A 22,910-nucleotide genomic window follows, 5' to 3' on the forward strand; every position below is an offset into this window, starting at 1 on the left:
TGACATGGCTGGCCAACACCTCAAATCATCAAGGTGAGCGTTATTGACAGAGAGAGCCTACAAATACATTTACTGTCTCTCTGACACTGTGATCAGCAGCACCGGAGCCCCACAGGGAACTGTGCTCTCTCCAGTCCTGTTCACCCTGTACACATCTGACTTCTGCTACACACCGAGTCATGCCACATGCAGAAGTTTTCTGATGATACTGCAATTGTGGGGTGTATCAGGAACGGGCAGGAGGAGGAGTACAGGAGCCTGGTGGAGGACTTTGTGCAATGGTGCAAACTCAATCATCTTCAACTTAACACTTTAAAGACCAAGGAGATGGTGGTGGATTTCCGCAGGTCTAAGCCCACTCTGCTACCAGTCCACATTGATGGGTTCAATGTGGAGGTGGTTAGCACCTACAAGTATCTGGGTCTCCACCTGGACAATAAACTGGACTGGTCAGCCAACACTGATGCACTCTACAAGAAAGGGCAGAGCAGGCTGTACTTCCTGAGGAGGCTGCGGTCCTTCAATGTGTGCAGTAAGCTCCTCAGGATGTTCTACCAGTCTGTTGTTGCCAGCGTCCTCTTCTATGCAGTAGTATGTTGGGGAGGAAGCACAAGGAAGAAGGATGCGGGGCGAATTGACAGGCTGGTAAGGAAAGCTGGCTCTGTAGTGGGAGCTGAACTGGAGTGCATCACTTCACTATCTGACAAAAGGACCCTGAACAAACTAATCAACATCTTGGACAATGAGTGTCACCCACTCCACAGCACTATTGTTAAGCAGAAGAGCCTGATCAGCTGGAGACTTCGCTCACTGCCTTACACAACAGACAGACTGAGAAAGTCATTTGTCCCCAGGGCCATTGAACTGTTCAATGCTTCACTTAAGGGAAGAGGAGAGATAGACTTCTCTGCATAGTCTGTCTGCCTCTTCACCCCGTCCATGTTTGGATACTGTCTGTCCATTAGCCACTTTTACCACTGTCTTCTGCCTCACTGTTTGCGTGCTATATTAGCACATTAGCACATATGCATAACCCCTCCCTCCATGCCACAGCCGAACTGTGACCATACTTTTCTTAAAATAGTTAAATATATAGATATATAGACTTTACTTTACTTTATTTCTGCATTGTTGCACTGTTGGACTTACTCATTTGCACTATCACCATGACCACTATCACCATGACACTCATTCACACAGAGCACCTTACCTTACCTTACTATGCACAGAGAATCACAGGCTCAGTCTCTGCCTCAGTCATTGCAAGCGCCTCTGATTGATTAATCACCACTATGTGGATACTGTTTTTAGAATTGATTTAGATTAAGTGTTAGTATAATTTGTATTTTAGTATATTTAGCATATTCTTTATCTTGTACTGTCCTTATTGCTTAGTTGTTTTTTTATATTATATACTTTAATTACTCTTTCTGGTGTTAAAGAATGGGTTTGTGTTGTCTGTATGCTGCTGAGACCTTGAATTTCCCCTGGGGATCAATAAAGTATCTATCTATCTATCTATCTATCTATCTATCTACATTGATTCATTTACATTAAAAGTTATCAGCGATTTCCGGCCCAAAAAAGGTCCAAACATAAATGATCACATTTATCTAATCTTTCCCAACCAATAACCAACGAGATGTGTGTTTAGGAGAGTTTCAATTGCACAGGAGGGAGGGGGAGGGAGTAGCGAGCTAGCTCTCTGTTTTGTTTGAACATCAACAGAAGTGACGTTACCCCGCCATCGCTGATACAACCTTTAAACATTTACCTTTTTTTTTTTTTTTTTTTTTTTTTTTTTTAACCTTTATTTGTTCAGGGGGTCAGTTGAGAGCAAGCTCTCTTTTCCAATGACGCCCTGATTACATACACAATATACAACAACAATATAAACCAACAATCATAGTTCACACATACAAACAGTCTGCTCACCACCGGTAATAAGGTTTCTAAAAACCAAAGTTTCCAGTTTCAGCGCATGTTGTAAATCATTCCATTTTTTGGCAGCATAAAATTCAAAAGCTGTTTTTCCTAATTCCGTTCTAACATGGGACAGTCAAGATTAGGACATTTTGTGAAAGAGTGTGCAGATTGCAAGATCTAAAGGAAACCAAACTAGTCAAATATTGAGGTAACATATCAAGTAAAGCTTTATAAATAAAAATCATGCAATGTTGCTCTCTTCTTGCAGGTAATGATGGCCATCCAACCTTTTCATATAAACCACAGTGATGAGTTCTAAACACATGTAGATAACATTGCCATAATCCATAACCGATAAAAACGTGGACTTATTCATTTTACATTCAAGCTACAGTCCAATAGATCATCTAATGGCCACCTTACATACAACAACTTTGACAGGATTTGGGAAAGATTCTTGAAAGATTGTAGCCTTTTAACTAATGACCCCCATTCAAGCTTTACTCAAAAGACTTTAATATTTCAAGAATCTTTCCCAAATCTTGTCAAAGTTGTTTGGTGTAAGGAGGCCATTAGTGAAACATTAAATGCTACCTTTACAAATAATACAATACAACACAAAATAAACACAAAGTAAAGCCAAGGGAGTATTTTAAGAAAGATACTAGTGGAAGTAGTAGCCTTCCCACCTGTGTCTAATCAGGCATTACTTGTATGATAAACACAGCCGTTTGTAGGTTTGTGGTGTTTATTTATGAGTTGCACTGCAACAAGTAGCAGCAGATGTGTTTTTCACTTCTATCTGCTCTCTGCAAGGATTCATGTCTGCTTTTGAAGTTTAACAGCATAGTTCCACATCCCTGCCTGGCATGTGGATGTAAAACGCTCTGAGGATATACAGCAGTGCGAACAGAGGGAAGAGGCACAGGAAACCTGCACTCCGATACCTACACCGTCACTCACTCAAATGCATTTACATGCACGGGAGATTCTGTTTTCCAAAAAACCCAAACACACACCCACTCGGGGGAAAACTAAAAATACATCTACAAAAATACAAATACAAGGTCAGAGAAACACACACACACACACACACACACACACACACACACACACAACACACACACACACACACACACACACACTTACGTACACATACACACAAATACACTAGTGCACGAAGAAACCTCAAACAATGTGTTTGTTTGTGTCTGTAACGCTACCTGCAGAGTGATGTTGTTGATGTTGCTGGCGTCGATGCCCGAGATGCCCGAGATCTGGACGTTGGGGCACACGAGGTTGGCAGGCGTCAGCTGCAGGTGGATGCCCTCCAGAGTGGCCAGACCCTCACCCAGAGACACAGTCAGGTCACCCCCCGCTGGGAAAACACATACACACACACAAAAGCATTGATTACGCACACACATACACTATTATTACAATCAAACTGTTATGCGAAGGGTTCTCTTCACTGTGGTCAATCTTCACACACCCACACACACAGGCACACACAAACTTAGAATTATGGGTAGATTATCCAGGAACAAGCACACCCCTAGAGTGTTGCATTTACCAGAGTTAGAGTCTGTTTCAGAGTAATCCCTGCTTTGTGCACCTTAAGCCCTTACTCTAGTCTCTCCACACGGTGGGGCTCCCCTGAGGTTCACCTCCATTCTTTCTACATCTCTCCTTCCTGTCTCTTTCTCTACCTCCCTCTATCTATCTCTCTGTTGTTCCTCCTCTCAACCCTTCTCTCTCACACCCACTATCGGTCCCATGATATACAGTAATTCTCCTCTTTTTCTCTCTGGGGCGTTTCTTCTCTTTCAGTCGCAGTCTCTCTCTTTCTGTCACCCGGCGCCAGCCCCCAGATTTGGGAACGTTTGTCTCCTTCTCTGTCTCTGTGTTCCGGCTGAAGTGGCACTAATGAGAATGAGGGGTAAGGAGAGGAGGTGGTCCGGGGCAGCTCTGTCTCATGGAGATAAAATGAGAGAGGTGGCACAATTTACATGTCAGCCACCCTGCCTCTCTCACTCTCTCACTTTCCTCTTCCACCTCTTTTCAGAAGCAGGCTCCCTGTTCTCTCTCTCTGTCTTTCTCTCTCTCTCTCTCTCTCCTCTTCCCCCCTCTTTTTAAAAGCAGGCTCCCCTCTCTCTCTCCCTCTCCTCTTCCCTCTCTTTTCAGAAGCAGGCTCCTCTCTCTCCCTCTTCCCTCTCTTTTCAGAAGCAGGCTCCCTGCTCTCCCTCTCTCTCTTGCTCTCTCTCTCTATCTCTCTTTCCTCTTTCTTCCTTTTTTCTTCTCCCTCTGATGTATAGGCTTACTGGGTACACCTGGCAAAACTCACTCTCACAGAAATGAAAAGGACCCTCCATCACCGTCCATCCCCACCTCCTCAAGTCCCTTGGCCAGCCTCACTCCCTCACTTGCTCGCTCACTTTCTCCCCGTCAAACTGACAGGAAATTCATTTCACGGCTGTTTTGTTTTTCCAGAGCGAGTGGGATTGAATCAAAGCGAAGCGGTCCCAGCACGCTGTGAACTGCACTGCGGAGCGAGGGAGAGAAAAGAGGGGAAAGTGGGGGGAGGGGATCGGCCCCCTCGTAACCACATCCACATCCCTCCCTGAGGCTCTGCCTGTCAGTCAGTCATGCAAAGAAAAAGCAATCATGGTCTCCTAAAACACTGTGCTCCCACACACACACACATATATAACCCCCTTTACACACACACACACACACACACACACACACACACACACACACACACACACATCCACATTTCACACACACACCACCATCACACACAATTCCACACACACTCTCTCTCTCTCTCTCACACACACACACACACACACACACACACACACACACACACACACACACACACACACCACAGCCTGATGGGTGTTAATTACAGAACAAGCTTATTCACACTCGCGAACACATGTTCTCACGCGGTTGCGAGCATCATGCCTTGTCCATCCTTGTTTAAGTCATACTGCCGCTCTTGTACATGAAACAGACACTTCCTGAACACGGCGGTCCATGTGTCAGTTTGGCACTCAGTGAGCACTACAGGGGTTAGGCTCAGGCTGCTCGGAGCCCTGTACAGACAGTGTGATCCTGGAGACTTAGGTGATTTCACACGGGAGCTCAAACACTGAGCTCTTAGCTGAGCTGTCTGCTGGGGTTACGACTACGAGAATCCACTTGATGCATGCTGAGCAGTTGTGTGTGTGTGTGTGTGTGTGTGTGTGTGTGTGTGTGTGTGTGTGTGTGTGTGTGTGTGTGTGTGTGTGTGTGTGTGTATGGTGTGTGTGTGTGAGAGAGCGTGTCTATGGAATTGTGTGTGAGCACAGGTGTACAGTATGTGTGCGAGGAATGAATGATGGTAATGTGTGTGTGTGTGTTGAAGGGGTATGCGTGTGTGTGTGTGTGTGTGTGTGTGTGTGTGTGTGTGTGTGTGTGTGTGTGTGTGACGTGTGTGGGAGGAGCACACGTGAGTATGTTGAGAAATGGACAAGGCATTCACTGGGGGCCTTAAAGGCACCAGGTCCAACTTCACTCGTCTCCACCTCTCTCCTGCTCTCTGTGATGCTCACTGACAACCTGGAGCACTCCACATCAAGGGCCACTTTACCAGACATGGATCAAGCCTAGTCCTAGGCTGCAGGAGAACTTCAATGAAAAAGAGCTTCTAGTCTAGGATGAAAGGTCCAAGAAAGACAAAAAACCCAAACCAAAGGAAGACCAAATCCTGATGAGCCATGTGTTCCGAGTTGATGACTCAGCTTCAGTTCTTGACTGAGGGCATCAAAACTCCAAGAACTTGATGACACTCGAAGTACTTCAAAGTGAGACCTCTTTTTCTAGAATATCTGCTTTACCTAACACGCCCCTTCCCACAGCAATGCAAATCACGAGTCGTAACCCAAATAATTATGTTGGTGGGAAATTTGATTATTACGTTGGCAGTAGGAAAAAGTCATTTCGTTGGTGGAAAATGATTACGTTGGCATGATTATTACATTTAAAATGTGCAGATTTTGTGCAGATTTGTATTGCGTTAGTGGTTTATTACGTTGGTGGGAAGTTATTACGTTGGTGGGTGTTACACACGAGTCATAACCCTTACCTGACATGGTAGCGGGTAAGATTGCCTGGCCCACCAGCCCTGACTGCAGCAGGTTCTGGTCGTACTGACCGGTGAGGACCGAGGTGCTGGGGATGTAGATCCCCGGGTCGCCACCGGTGGTCTGGAGCAGCCCCACGGGAGGCAGGGTGTCCGTTGGCGCCGGCCCTCCAGTGGCCTGGTGGGAGGCCTGGCTCTGGACCTGTGTCGGGTCGCCCTCCGAGGCGTGGTGCCTGGCCGACTGGCGGTCTGGTCCAGCACTGCGCTTGGCCCTCTTGCTCTCCGAGCTGGGCCTCATATGGCTCTGGATGTGGGTCTTGCGGTGGCCGGAGGTGCGGAAGCGCAGGTCGCAGATGGGGCACTTGAAGGGCTTGGAGCCCGTGTGAAGGCGCATGTGAACCTTCAGGCTGCCTTTGGTGGAGAAAGACGTGTGGCACATATGGCAGCCAAACAGCTTCTGACCTGCAGACACCAAGAATGCACAAAGCTCAAAGCTTTATTTGCATGCACAGACACACAGACATGCGCATACACAGACACGCACACAGACACAGACACACACACACGCACACACACACACAGTTGTGAAAACACCGAGGTCCAAAAAACCGAGGACCCTCCATTACCACAAACACTTAAACACTGATGGACATTGGGTAGAGAGGGCGAAGGGGATGGGGGGGTTGGCTATGGCCTCTGGATAGCTTTTGGGAGTGCCACCAAGTGGCGCTAATAACGGTCATTGTCCAGGTACTTTATCGGAGAGTTTCTGTGGCTTTTTATGTTACAGGAACATGAAAGGGAAACAACTTTGACCTCATGCTATGTTGTGATTGTTAGTAGACAGAATACTATTGAGAGTAATAAAACAATCTAAGACAGCTGGAGAATGCAGGAGTCAAAAATAGCTTTGCATGGCAGGTACAGGTAGAAGCTGTTTCTTTGAACTGAATTGGTTCCATGCTGCAGTGGCCTTTGACTTGCATTATTATTATTATTATTATTATTATTATTATACAAAACAAGTCCTGCATGAGTCTCTGCAGGCAATTTCTCTTCATCCTCTGCTCCAGTGTTTTTCAACCACTGTGCCTTGAGAGATCATAAGGTGTGCCGCAGAAAATTACCCAAATGTCACTCACTGGTCCAGAAAAGCAAAGAATTTATAACCACATGCATTTATATCCTCATTGATTGTATGATTGCACTATTTGTGGTATGCAGGCATTTTACAACGGGGGCCCCATATCCAGTATTAACAGAATCATCACATATCCAGTTCATAACAACAATTAAATTAAATATAGTCACCTACAAATGAAACAGAGGGCGCTTGTATTATTGAGCAGGTCTTGCATAGAAGCCATGATAAGGCCATATCTGTGTATTATTTGAAATTTTAGGCTATGGTATGTTTATGTTTTATTCACACAGGATGTTAGTGTGCCGTGGGACATTTTAAGTGTCAAAAAAAAAGTGTGCCGTGGCACAAAAAAGGTTGAAAAACACTGCTCGACTCCTCCCCTACTCCTGAAACTCACTATGTGTATGTGAGTGAGTTCTTCTCACCAGTGATAAGTGATCTGTTTACACACACACACACACACACACACTCTCCCTATAAGCCTCCTGAACAGTCTTGCAAAAAAATTTCTCACAACAAACTAGCCCCTTTCGTTCAATTTAGCCTGCTTTAAAGTCCTAATTACACTGCTCTAAAAGCCATGTCTCTGGAGACTAATGGCTACTGTTCGGCGTAGGAGCTTTTTTTGTGTAATGCCTAACACTGCAAATGAATGGTGATTAGTTTTGGCGGCTTAGGCTTGGGGAGGGAGCCTTTTTTTGGTGTAATGCCACTGTCTCTACTAAACTGAATGGTGAGCTGTAGTATGCAAATTGGGATTTAGTGCAGTGTAATGGATGAGGGGGCTGATACCGGCGTGGGCTTGGGGCAAATGAAAAAAAAGACAATCTGCAAAAAGACGATACATGACCTCTCATAGGAGCTGACCCGTTAAGAGGCGACACTACAGGCCTAGAGACTTAGGTCTTTTTATCGATGTGATAAAGATTATTACAAGAAAATAAAACAAGGCATGAACATATTTGTGTGTAAGTTCCTGTATCACTTATCACAGTATGTATGTGTATAATGTGCCCATGTATATGAACAACTGATTAACCAATTAAGTGGTTAATCCTTCAATTAACATAATATGAATAATATGTGAATTTGTAAAATATATTTGTATATGTAAAATATATATTAGTGACTGACCTGTGTGTGTTTTTACATGACAGTCTAACGTAGACTTCACTGTGAAACTCTTCCCACACACATCACACTTGTAAGGCTTCTCTCCCGTATGGATCCGAACATGTCTGCAAAAAACACACACACAAGAACAAGAAGTCACATACATGCACATACTCCACACCACCACCACCACCACCATCACCATCACCATCATCACCACATCATCATCACCACCACCATCATGCCAACTTGACAACATTGGCTATGAGATATGTGTTTTATTGTCCCAGGTTAACTTCCTTTACAGTTTCACAGTACCTGTTTGTTTTCACTCATAAAAGGAAGAGACACAGTGTATGGGGATGATGAGAATTACACTAGTCTCAAGCCATCACTCTGTGACACACGAGAGACATATTCTGATCCGACTGAGGAGATAAACAAGGCAAGAAAAGTCTGAGGAGGGCCTGAACCAAATAAAAGAGAGGTTTAGAGGCTTATCAAGTCTGCTTGAAAGTGTCAGTGGTGTGCTTGTCAGATTCAGTGGTGAAATATTTCTTGACACTCATCTCTTAAGATGCCTTCTTCACTCAGAAGAATACAAATAAACACTACCTCTTATCTACAGAGGCACTACTATCACTGTCCATCAGACAGCAATCTGCCTGCTAGGACGTGTTTTGCCCTCCAATCGAAATTCACTCGTAGTTCCCTCTTCTAATCACTAAATATGGAACAAAGTCAGTCTGAGGTCACAAGCTGGCACAAGATGAGGGAGCTTATTTTGGGGATGTGGTGAGCACACAGACACTCAGTGACCAGCAGCTCATCTGCAGGGGGTTGAGGTTGGCCGGGTGGTGTCGTGGCAATTGGCTGAGTGGTCAGAGTCGTGTCTGCTGAAACACAGAAGAGGCTAGAGCAGCCGCTGACAGCTCACAGCGTGAACACAGTAAGACAGGTCTGTTAGGAGTGAAGGACCCGGGATTGGACTACTAAAGGGAGGGAAGAGGACTTGACAAGAAGAGCAGGAAAGAAACGATAGGGGAAGAAAAGACAGAAGACAGACAGAAAAAAATAGAAAAAATAGAAAAAGAAAAAGACAAAGATAGTGAAAGAGAAACAACACCAAGAGCTCACCTGACGAGGTCGCTGGGCTTCTTGAAGCTCTTGGGACAGTAGGAACAGCGGTTGGCGAACTTGGGCTCGGTCTCCAGCTCCACGGCCTTGTCCTTGATCTCGCTGATGCGGTCACGCTCGGCGGCCGACTGGGCCAGGACCTTCTCCGACAGCGTCGCAGCATCGTCCGGCTCCTGCTTGGCCAGCTCCGCCGCCTGCTCCTCGGTGAAGGTGATGATGCCGGCGCGGTTCCGCTTGGTGCCCGAACGACCGTAACTGTCCTCGTCCTCACCTTCTTCCTCCCCCAGCACTGCAATAGTGACACAAACAAATGAAGAACCACTGATGGAACAAAGACACTATTATAGGGTGTGGAATCAAACTTCAAGAGCCTCCGTGGGAACTATAGGCTCCTAAACAACACAAGACACAAGGACACCACTTGGTCTGAGATGACTAACTAAAATAGCTCAAACATAAGCATATGGGCATTAAACTAGTTGAGGAAAAATAAAAGTAGTGCTAATACAACCTTAAAGCGAGTCTAAAAGCCAAATGGTAAAAAAAAACACAGACATTTAGACAAATACAAAGGAATACACAAACAAAAGGTCAACAGAAAAAAATAACATTTCTAATCAAATGAAGAGAACCTTTCTGTGGGCATTATTTGACATTAAGGGCTCTATCGTGCGTCCCAGCGCAATTGACTTTGTATATTCGCGCTTTTGTCTTTCCTATTTTGCAGTCAGCGCATATTGGAATTTTCCCTCCACAGGTACATGCCTGTAAATTAGGGAATTCGATTGCGGTTCAGCTTAAAAAAGACGGGCGTGTTCGGTAAACGTTCACTGTTGATATTTTGCAGTTTCAGAAAACAATTCCGCCACAGACCAGGAACTCCCTGGTCTAAAGTCTGTGGCTAAATGCAAATGCTATTTTGAGGGCCTGCGTGAATGAATGTGTTGCACACCAATCTACAGACACCCCCGTGATAATATTTGTCCATTTCCGGTTTTGTTCGTGCATTGGTGACCTAAAAAATTTGTAGCCTACAACATCTACATGCAATATATTTACAACAACAACGCCTAATTATGACCTATTAATTTGGACAACTTTATACAGCCCTATAAAGGCCAAAGTTACCTTTAGTTTTGTTCCAATTTACCGTTATGTATGGCTTTAAACATCGCGTGCGCTTTAACATCAGCCTAAGCATTATTCCAGCTGCGCTAAGGTTTTAAGCACCAGAATTTTGCCTACCTTGTTGTAGCCCATCTGAAATAACTCCAAGCTTTATGTTCCCTCCATCCTTTCGTTATTTTCAAAAAACGTTTTATATCCATGATGGCCTTAAAGTGTTGAGTTAGTGAATTAGCTTAAATCAGCTTTTATGAGCTGTTAACCAGCAAATAGTACAAGAAAGCAGCAAGTATGGCTACAATTTCTGTAGTTGCTGCACCCATTCATTCTCTCTCCTGCTCAAACGAATGTTGTGCGTGCATTAAGTTGATGATAAAGTGTTTACAAACTCTACTTAACAGAAAATATTGTAAATAGCCTACTGTCATGCAGTTAATGGGATATACTGTGCAGAGTTGAAAGTTAGGTCAACTTGGAAACTGTTTCTCACAGGCCGCCTGTGCTGCGCAACGCACACTTTGCTCCACTCATCTATACAACATAGTTCCCATTTTGGTAAACGATACATAATTTCAAAGAAAAATATTACCACTCGAGGGAAATCAGTGTGGTGTCCATTAAGATGTGAAATCTAGCGTACACATTTTCACGAATCACGGATGTGTTGATGACATAAATTAGGAAATATTAGATGACTTAAGGAGACGTGATGTTGAATTGCATGCCGATGCCATTTAACCCAAATGCCCCAGCGGCAGCACGGGAGAGAAGAGATTAACTGACAGAAGATATGCATTGTCTATAGAGAGGTAATGTTAGATTACATTGTACATAGCAAAAATATCACCATGCATTCATAATCTCGTGATTCAGTGAGAGTGATCCCAAAACATCGGAAAGTATGTCTTTGTGACAATTCTGTATTACATTTTGTCAAGAGGAAAAATCAATAGCTGACAGTTCCTAACTGAACAGTAAAATTATAGCGCTGTGAACGCTCCTGGCTGCGACTGGCAAATACGCCACCATAATAGCAATCAGCTATGGAACAAGCGTGCCTGTTATTAAAGGGAATGTGAGATGACGTCCTGATTGGTTTATTGCACGTTACGCCCAAACCACACCCATGATTAATGTAGCTACTTCAGACCACCCCATTTTAGATTTGTGCCTGGAGCAACAGTCAAATATCCCGCCGGTAAAATAGCATCAGTGCCCAAGATCCACCCACAAAGTGACTTGCGTTTTGCGCAAAGACACTTCCGTTTCAGACCGTTAAAATATAGCCCTAAGACTGTTTTATGTGTAAATGCCAGGTGTTCTATCAGAGCTACCCTGTGTGTCTGTCCTACCTCTAGATCCTATGGCGTGATCTTTCTTCAGATGCTTCCTACAGAGCAGGTTGGTACGGAAGGTCTCGACACACATGGGGCACTTGAAGGGCTTCATGTTGAGGTGGATGATCATGTGACGGTTTAGGCTACCATTGGTGGTGAAGGAGGCCTCACACACATTACACTTGAAAGCTTTGACTCCTGTGAGAGAGAGAAAAAAAGGAGAGACAGAAGATAAGAGAAACAGAGAGAGAGAAGGGTGGAGATGAGTAGGCATGGGACAAAAGTAGAACTCAAATACAACAGAGACCAGGAGGTGCATTGTGGGCCAGAAGTTCAGAAGTACCAAAAGTAAAAGGCGTACAGCTTAATACAGCTCAACGAAACCCTGAGCTGGACAAAATGTAGTTTTTCCAGCCTGTCCACTGACCGCATCTTACCCGTGTGTGTGTTGAGGTGGGACTTGAGTACCCCGGCCGAGACGAAGCTGCGGCCACACAGGTTGCACCTGTAGGGTTTCTCTCCTGTGTGTGATCGTACATGCTGCTTCAGGTGGCTGGACTTCTTGAAGCCTTTATTGCAGATGTTACACCTAAGATCAGAGGAGCAGACTGTCAAACATCTGTCAAATACACACTCCTTCCTCCCAGCCAACTCCCCTATGATACCACTGTAGGCTCTGAGCCTAGCATATTACTGTCAGTGGCTGACAATACTAAGGCCTTAAATATATCCACTAACAGGAAATGAGATCCTCGGTCAATCAAATTTCCGTAGTCTTGCCACAGTGTGTTGACTGGCAGGGATTGCTTATGTTATGACTCATGCTTATGGCCCATTTACAGAACCATAGCTGTGTACAATTTTTTTTATATATAAGCGTGAAATCTAAACAGACAGCTAGAGAACCCTCCTGAGCTGTTGCTTGTGGGGTTAGGATAGCAGACTCACCTTCAAAGAGGCATTACAGAGTTATTTATTTCAAAGCAGTGAGATAACAGCCAACAGACTTTAGTTAAGTTAACAACCAACAGATTTCCCTTGTGAACATCAACTACCTAACAACTACCTAGCAGGCCTTTAAGTCAGCAGTGTATTTTTTGCCAGCGTTGTGTGTACAAGCGGTTATCACATTTTTGCACATTTGCTGTGATGGATTTGGGCTGCTAGTGGGAATGACAAGTGTGTTTACAATTTGATTCACATGACTTCATACCATCACAGCAGGTTAGGAGATATACAATGAAACTGCAAAAATACCCCTAAAAATTGTATTTTGCAAAAATTGTATTTTCTGTAAAAACCCTTTATTTCTTAGGCCTTAAAGAGGTCTAATTTTGGATGAGTAGTGTATACAATAAAATTTTTGCCTTTGAAATCTGATGCATGAAAGGTGTGTGAAGTGAAATGTGTTAGCTGAGTGAGTAATGTGTGACAGCAACATCCATCACAGATCTATCTGCCAGCGATCAGAGTCCACGAGAGACAGCCAAGAGAGGGCCGCCTCTGAGTGCTCGATCTGGTAAAAGGGTCTCTCTCTCTGTGTTTGTGTGTGCGTGTTTGTGTGTGTGTGTGTAGTCTCAGTAATGGGAGCTCAACATTTCACCATCACATGAATACAGAGTCAGCGGACAGAGACTGCAGGAGGAAGATTGACACATACAGTACAAGGCACGCATGGGTACCGGTAAAGTCAAAATGTGACGAGGCATTAGACAGATTTGAACTACGGAAATGACAACAATGAAAAGAGATGAGCACTGAATGACAATAAATAGACTGTGCAGGATCTTGTAAACTGATTGGCGGACACTTGGCCGTTACTTTCATAAGTGCACATTTCAACAATGCTGACTCTTCAAGCACATTCCCCACACAAGTTTTTAGTATCTCAAATAATGACTGTCAGTTAAAACATTAACAAACGGAAAGAACACTCAAAATTATTCCAAATTATCAGAGGAAAGTTTGCCATTGCAATGAACTCTGACCTGCAAAGTCTTCACAATGTTAATAGAAACCCATTAAGCTACCTGCTGTTTTCATGCCACTGACATCAGCATCACATAGGTACTTAGTCACCTGAACACACATTACTAAAATAATTGGACACAACTTTTACATAATAATGAATACTATTATATTCCCTCATGGACATTCATTAATACATCAGTGTCGTTCCATTTGGCCTCTTCAACAAATTCCAGTCGATTATCCCATTGTTTTCGGATTCCTTGTTCTAACCCTCATCCAGTGTTCTACAAAAGGTATGCAACAACACCCCATGTCCTTGAGTTTCTCAGAATGTCTTCTCATAGCCAAGGAAATGCAAACTAACTAAATAAATAAATAAATAAATAAATAAACAGATAAAAACAGGGTCCTTATTCATCTGCTTTAAACCCCCCCCCCCCCCTTCGCTCATTGTTTTTATCGGCGAGATCAGGGGGAGTTGTCCTTCAGATATCACGCCGCCACCCCGTCGGCTCGGGGGGGGAGACATGCTGAGACAACTCATTTAAGCAACAACAAGACGAGTGCAAAGCACTGGAACACAGGAAATGAACACCAGGGAAACTTTTCCCCCCTCTCTCTCTCTTTCTCTCAGGGGGCCCCTGTCGGACAAGTTTGTTGAAAGTGCAGAAGAAAAAGCTGGCATCAGCTGAAACGGAGATCTGTACAGGAGCCTTGTTATCTGTAAAGGATGGACTATGAAATATTTATTGTTGAAAAATGCTGATACTGCCATCATCCGGTCCTCACCCCTAGTTGCCCTGTTGTTACTCATCGGCCATTTTCTACCGTCTGTGAACTTGTGGCCTTTCTCACACTGTTAACAAGATGTATCATATCGTTACACTGGAAGACCTCTTCAACTAGATGGCGTCCTTTTTAGCCCTTGCACCACCTAGTCTAATTCTACTTTTTACTCTACTATTTTTTTCTGTTGGGTCTGTGTGTGTGAAATCATGAAATCGAAGCCCCTCTGGCTACTTTGAAATCAGCGGTGTGGAAGTATTTTGTCTCAATTAACACTAACTTAGCTTACTCAATTTAGCAAGTGAAAAGATGATCTAGGCTAGTTACAGTCCAAAAATACTTTAACCACATGGATCTCAATACAAATTTCAAGTTTTTGCCTGAAATTGCACTGTGCCTATTTGCAAGGGCATTGTTCCCACCTCTTTTGGGGCCTACCATAGAAAGCTGAGAACCTGTAGTTTTCGTAGGAAACAGTCAGAGTTACAGAGGCTAGAATATAGTTTTATCTTTCAGCCGGATTACAAGCATCTCTGAACTGACCACATTTCAGCCCTCTAGGTCACTTGATATCCTTTAGAAACACAACTGAGCCCTAGCACCAGGTCTTGTGAAGCTGTGTGCAAAAGTAGATCAATATAGAATGAAAATATAAGTGCTTTAGACCATTATTTGCCAAGATATGCTCATGTGTTTTGTAAAATGCCTATGGAAACTCCCCATAGGACTTTTGGTCATCCAAAACGCACACTGACAATCAAATGCTTACTGCACATGAACCCCTTTGTGTAGAAGCAATGAAAGGTCTCAAATGAAAGGTAACACTTTGAGGTTTCTTGTGGACTATTTAGATTGTATGTCAGGTGTTCTGATATAGACTGACTACACAAAATATGGAATAATTACAAAAAAGTCTCTATTTTTGCATTTACTTTGTTGGTTCAATGAGTGTGTATAAGATAGACTTTACATCTGTACAACTAATATTGGATAATACAACATGAAGATTCAATTTCTATGGATTCTTGTGAATATTTCAGTACCCAATATGTTGCATCTACTTATTGTGCTGCAGCTACACTGCAGCCAGAGGTCAGGGTAGCACCAAAAGTGGAGGAGGGGGAGGGGGGCATTTTGGATCTTAAAATGCACATTGATAAGAACATATTCCATGAACACTAACCTTGGAGCTCTTCGGAGTGTGCTGAAACAATCAAATTATCATTCTGTGTTGTTTCATTTCACTATGTTCACGTCTCTGTTTAGCCTAAAGTTTGTTCTGTTTACATTACAACCTCGCGGATGGAACGGTTTCAAAATAAAAGCCCCCCCGAAAGCGAAAAGGCCAAAAAGAGTAAACAACATATAAGGAAAGCAGTAATAGTTATATATATATATATATATATATATATATATATATATATATCGAAAATCGAATCAAATCGTGACTTTAAAATTGAAAATGAAATCGAGGATTTGTAGAATCGTGACACCCCTACTAGTGTCACTGCAACCTCTGTCAATACTTCACTTTTAATGTTTTTATTTGTTTGTTTTGTTTTTCTGTACTTTCCTTTGCCTCTTACTTTCCTTGCTTTTGATGTTTGATGAGGGTAAATTTTACATTGTTACCTTTGTTAATAGTGCCTCATTCTGCAAAATTAATTCCTGTATTCTTTCCTCTCCATATTTGAAAGGACTCAATAGTATGTACACGTTTTCTATAATGAAAATGTAAAAAATAAATCATAGGTAAATAAAAATTATATAAACAATAATTATGTAACTTGCAGTGCATAATGACACAATCATGTGTCCCCATGTATTATACTTGTATGTGTTATCCAGGCCTGTGTTATTGTGTTTATTGTATCTTTCCAGTCAGGGTATGCAGTGGGTGCATGGTATTTAACACTGTTAAAAATGACTGATACTTTGTATGAACATTTCTTCTACTTTTCACAATCAGATGTCTGACAACGGCAGCAGAGTGACATATTAGACGTTATTTGGACTTGGACAGAATACTGACTCTTCAACCACGTACCGCACCCACACACAAGTTTTTAGTACTTCAAATGATGATTGTTAGTTAAAACACAAACAAACGGAGAGAACACTCAAAATTATTCCAAATTATCTGAGGAAAGTTTGCCAATGCAATGAACTCTGACCTGCAAACTCTTCACAATGTAGAAACCCATTAAGCTACCTGCGGTTTTCATGGCACTGACATCAGCACCACATAGGTACTTAGTCACCTTTCCTGAACACACATTACTAAAATAATTGAATACAACTTTTATATAATAATGAATACTATTATATTCCCTCAAGGACATTTGTTAATACATCAGATTCCTTCCATTTGGCCTCTTCAACAAATTCCAGTCAATGTAGAAAATAAATCATTGGTAAATAAAAATTATATAGACAATAATAATGTAATTCACAATGCATGATGACACAATCATGTGTCCCCTGTATTATACTTGTCTGTGTTATCCAGGCCTTTTTTGGACAGAAAATGAAGTTATTTGGACTTATTACAGATTTTTGTTTGCATTGAGGAGCTGAACAGAAGCCTAGTCAGAATAATGTCAACAGACTCAGTCAGACTCTGTATGTAAACAAATGAGAGCAAAGACTTTCTTTGCGAGCAAAGACTTTCTTGTCTGAGCAATTTGGAAGTTTTTAATGAATTGACTGCTGAACCCTATCCTGACTAAATAATGAAATGTCAACTTTAGCCAGAACGCAGCCAATAACATGAAATACCCATTCCACCAGCTCATCAGTAGCAAGTATAACACATTATACCAAATTGTTTCATGTAATGCAATAGTAAAATGGTTTTATATCCAAGAGTGGCTAAGACTAACAAAAATCTTTGAACTTAAAGGTTCTGAACATCACTTCTGTTGATGTTCAAACAAAACAGCGAGCTGGCTCGCTACAACCCCCCCCGCAATTAAAACTCTCCTAAACGCGCATCTCGTCGGTTATTGGTTGAAACACTTCATTTTGCCAATTGTTTTTGTGTACAGATCTCGGATCCTACAGAGACGCGTTTCTTTGACAGCCTGCTTATGGGGCAGACAGCTAGCAGATCGTTAGGAAAGATTAGATGAATGTGATCATTTATGTTTGGGCCTTTTTTGGGCCTGAAATCGTTGATACAACCTTTAACTCTATGACCCAGTAATGCATTGGACAGGATACATATTGCGTCAACAGGCAGCTCTTTTCTGAGATGGTCATGGGAAGAGGACAAACATATGCACACCCACACACACACATACACACACACCTGTACGCCCTCTTGATCTCTTCACTTTCGTCGTGATAGTCTTGTCCGGCAGAGAGCTGCAGTTCCCCTTGGGTTGGCTCCTGGAGTAGACCACCAGCCTGAGAAACACACACAGCACAGTGCCAACTAAGTTGTATATGTCAAATAAATAAAAAACATGAATGTGATCATAATTTTGTATGGGTGTGTGTTTGTATATCTGCAAGCATTTGAATCTAAAGATGTGTGCCTGTGTATATCAGTGTGTGTGTGTGTGTGTGTGTGTGTGTGTGTGTGTGTGTGTGTGGACGTACCACCTCAGCATTGGATACGTGCAGCAGGTTCTGTGGGTGGTAGCTGGAGGAGAGGGCCTGTGACTCGAGCGTGCTGGAGTCCTGCAGCTGCTGCACCGTGGAGAACTGAGGGGCACTGAAGCCCTCTGTTATGGTGAAGCCTGCAGGGGTAGCACCGACAGGAACACCAAGATCAGTTACTCATCACACCACAACACCACCATTTAATATACAGCGTACATGTGTTTGTGCGTGAAAGAGAAAGAGAGAGAGAGAGAGAGAGAGGGGTGGGAGAGAGAGGGTGAGGGCTAGAAAGCAAACTGGACATTTCTACTACTGTGAAGTCGATAAAAAACACAACAAAACACACTCTAGCCAGTAATTTCCTATCCAAATCCCAGCAATGTAATAAGGACCAGTCACAAGAAACTACCTGTCTTCTTACACAACACAAACACAAACAAACACATGCGTGCGCACACACACACACACACACACACACACACACACACACTCACATGCAGCATCCTACATTTTTCCAGTCTCACGGCCATGCGCTGACCTCCTCACAGAGACTGTAATGCGATCACTGTTAATGCCCACACTGACCCTTCATTTACCCTAGCCTGTGGGGAGCAGTATGGATCTACAGGACCTAAAAGCCAGTATATATCATAATGACGGGTAACGACATTTGCAAATGCTAACCATTTGTCATAGTTCACCTTCCCTCAAAACTAATCTACTTACAGTCCCAGCTGGATAGATGTTAGCATAACCTAAAAACAAATTGCAAATAGCTGCCTTCTTCCCTGTGGATAGACCACAGCGACCGGCAGGCAGGTATACAGTCCAAATCTTTGCAAATGACTCCCTAAGAGCAGGCAAAAATAATACCAGCCTTGAGCAATCCCTGAAACCAGATCATTAAATACCCTCAGATCATCTGCCTAATTGGTAGTACTCAAAAAGTACTGCAATTCTATACACACACCAGCAAATGTCAGACAGAATCTAAAAGTACATATTTCGATTGATTTCATAGTTCTTAAGGAACACTATGCTTGACCGCTGCTGCCCAAGATTGATGAGTGTGTGTATGTTATTACTCTGTGGCTGCTCAGTGTTTATTGCTGTTGGCACTAGAGAGAAGAGACAGAGGAGGAGCTCTTCATGCTGCCATTCACACTGAACACAATGGGCTGTTGTTATCAACAGATCACTACACAATTCAGACGCAGCGGCCAAGTGGCCTTCAGATAAGTATCAATCACACACGAGGACTGCATCCGCGCGCTGATCGACATGCAAATCTGCACTCACAAACGTTCTGCCAAAGGCAAAATTAAAACTTTTTTAAACAGCACTTTCCAGACCATACCACTGGAAATTGGATCTAAATAAGGCCTCACAGCCAAAACATTACCCAATTAAAAAAATATATATATACATTTGGTGCCAGAGTGTGTGACATTCTGCTCTTATCTTTAAGACCAGACCACGAAAACACCACATTTATAAGCCAGGGGAGACGGGAAATGTGTTAGTGAAAAGTAGCCGTTATTTGAGTTCCAGGTGCCTAAGACAAGGCCAAGGCAAGAGAGGGGAGCTGCAGAGGGGTGGCAGTGAGTGAGAGGAGCAGAGACGACCGGCGAGCCCCACCGTGATTAGGCCAATCAAGCGAGAGGGAAAGCCCTCGGAGCCATGCAAGCCTGATAAGATACAATCAGCAGGGCGGTAGAGTTGCTCTGAAACAACCCCCTCTCTCTCTCTCTCTCTCTCTCTCTCTCTCTCTCTCTCTCCTCTCACTCTCACTCTCACTCTCACTCTCACTCTGAGGAGTGATATCTGACAGACAGATGGTATCTGTCATTGAGCATGGCAATGGCACCAGCCTTCAAAAGCACTGGATGCATGGGATGAGTTCTGCCCTGGGCAGGGAGGGTGTACGTGACCTACTGTGTGTGCTTTGGGGCCAGTGAGCCTTCATGAGAGAGTGGTGAGGCTGTGCTCAAAAAATCTAATGGGGCCAGAGAGAGTGAGGGCCATGCTTATTAGATTTGTGTTGTTTTTTAAAGGGCAATGGGGAGAGGAACATGGCACAGACAAACAGAGAAGAGAGAGGAGAACCATAGAACAGAATCACAGAACAGAGAGAGATAGACAGTTAGCGAGTGAGTGTGCGTGCCTGTGTGTGTGTGTGTGTGTGTGTGTGTGTGCGTGCCTGTGTGTGTGTGTGTGTGTGTGTGTGTGTGTCTGTGAATATGTGTTCAAGGGTGTTTGTGTGTGTATGTGCAAGGGTGTGTGTGTGTGTGTGTATGTGTGCAAGTGTGTATGTGTGTGTATGTGTGCAAGGGTGTTTGTGTATGTATGTGCAAGGGTGTGTGTGTGTATGTGTGCAAGTGTGTATGTGTGTATGTGTGTGTGTGTGTGTGTCCAGTGTGTGTGTGTGCGTGCAAGGGTGTTTGTGTATGTATGTGTGCGTGCAAGGGTGTTTGTGTGTGTGTGCGTGCAAGGGTGTTTGTGTGTGTATGTGTGTGTCTGTGTCTGTGTGTGTGTGTGTGTGTGTGTGTGTGTGTGTGTGTGTGTGTGTGTGCATGCAAGCGTGTGAGAGAGGGAGTGCATGTGGCCATGTGTATTACCTTGAGAGAGTGCTGGCTGGTCATAGGCTGGCTGAGGCAGTGAGGAGGTGTCGTACTGGCCCATGTTCTGTTGGAGGGGGTGCTGCGACGCCACAAACTGGTCTGCAGGAGAAAAAAAAAAATGAGGAGACAACTCTCCCAAAATCAACAATACTGTTAACATATACATTGATGTGGTTGGTCTTCCTGTTTTGTAAGGCCCCAGGCCGAAAAGTTATCGATTTAATAAAACTAGTCATATGGAGCCAGAGAGTGCGTCGGTTCTGTACCTTTTCTAAAACCAAAAACAACACCATCACATAGAAAACAATTGTACCTCCGCGCTACTGCGGGTCACATCTAGCGCATCGACGGGAGAGGACCGAATCCAGAGAGAGAGTTCACCGGAGTTCACCGGGCGACAAAGATGTAGAATATAAGTATTTTTTATTATTAAGGTGTCAACATAAGGACTAACGTTTCGACGTGTGCCACGTCTTCATCAGAGTTCACCTGAAGGCTGGTTTTTGAGTGTAGCCTACTTCTATGGTAGCCGTAAGGTTGGGGTACCGCCAAAGTCCTTTTAGGCAAGTCCCTCCACTCAGCGGCCATATAGCAACGATTTTTGGGCACTCATCGGGCACCCTATTCAGCAGAAATGTGCGTGCCCAAGGTTTCACGACACCAATCTTGCTCCTACGGCGAGTTCACAACACATGATTGGGAAGATGTCTTCACAACACCACATATGATTGGCTCAATGTATTCACCTCACACCACATGATTGGCTCAATGTATTCACATGTCGACGTTTTGCCGAGGAAGGGGTGGGATATGTGTAGACAACGGCCATATTGGCGTTACAAACTAACCCCATGCATTTCTATGGAGGATTTTTTGAGTGCTGTGTCTCCTCATTAGAAAGTCTCTGGGTACCGCCCTCTATACACCTGTCAGGTGATCCTGAACACCATCACATCTTTGCTATGGACTGAGCAATATCTTTACATGATACATCTACATTTTAGTGAAACAGTGAAAGTGTAAAAGTGGTAGCTGTGTGAATGTGAATGTGATTGCAACGACGACAGTTCAGTCTGAGCAATGGCATGAGAAACTGATGTCTAAACATCAGTGAGACAACTATCCCAGAGAACCAGATCAAACAATGCATGACATTTGATGCTCTTTTGTTGTTGTGCCAACAGAGTAAACTGAATGTTTTACCAAACGTGACCTTTCTGCACTGTCCCCCCCGTGTCATGTTAACCTTTCCAGCAAAAGACAATGTGGGGCGGCAGACAACAGGACAACCCCATTATTCAATGTCCACGTTTGGAATGATGTTCTTTTTACACCAAAAGCACAGTTAACAACTGCCCCATCCCCATGCCCCAACCGTCCTCCCCATGCCCCATCACAGGAACAAGATACCTGTTGCAATATTTCATTCATTTGTGCACAAATAAGTTTCCTCTGACAGAAGGAGTTAAGTGTCACAGCACCTGAGAATACAATTATCTTCAAAAAAAAGAAAAAGCTTGCCTGTCCTTGCTCTTCAAAAAGATCTTTCTCATTCAATTGAGGCAATATTGAAACTGGCAAGGTTGGCAAGGATAATATTCTCAAGGTTTGTTTTCTACGGAGGCCTTCGTTTGAGTCATCGCCTCAGAGCAGCCATCTCTCAGCAAGACCAAAGGTTATCTTTCATGAAGGGGCACTGTGTACGCTTTTGAAAATCTCTCCTTTTGATGGCTACTGGCCTTGTGGTCCGTCAAGAACAAGGCTTTGCTGCAAATGACCATCAGTGTATGTGACACTGTTAAACCTGTTTTGGGGTTTCTTCTCTTGCTCTTTCTCAACTCAAAATGGGTATTGCACTCCAGGTCTTTTTTTCATATTCAAAGCCATACAGGACGCTATTTCTCTTCAATCCTCACAAATTTATTTCTCCTCTCATGTGCAATGCTATAGACTTGCACACCCCAACACACTCACACAAACACATGTAAATCTAATGTTGAAATGATGCAACAGTT

General features: G+C 43.5%; 1 protein-coding gene across 1 annotated transcript in view; it reads right to left on the reverse strand.

Moving 5' to 3' along the window:
• The window catches only part of LOC125306209 (zinc finger protein 236-like), an 89,915-nt gene that overhangs the window by 34,934 nt on the left and 32,071 nt on the right, over positions 1-22,910 (reverse strand). The window contains 9 exon segments of the mRNA XM_048261433.1: positions 3,150-3,304; positions 6,059-6,517; positions 8,334-8,437; positions 9,450-9,738; positions 11,927-12,109; positions 12,349-12,500; positions 17,979-18,076; positions 18,272-18,411; positions 20,893-20,994. Of these exon segments, the coding sequence (XP_048117390.1) occupies positions 3,150-3,304; positions 6,059-6,517; positions 8,334-8,437; positions 9,450-9,738; positions 11,927-12,109; positions 12,349-12,500; positions 17,979-18,076; positions 18,272-18,411; positions 20,893-20,994 (1,682 nt within the window).

The sequence above is a fragment of the Alosa alosa genome, chromosome 13, assembly GCF_017589495.1.
Source record: "Alosa alosa isolate M-15738 ecotype Scorff River chromosome 13, AALO_Geno_1.1, whole genome shotgun sequence".
In the NCBI taxonomy this organism is placed as follows: Eukaryota; Metazoa; Chordata; class Actinopteri; order Clupeiformes; family Clupeidae; genus Alosa; species Alosa alosa.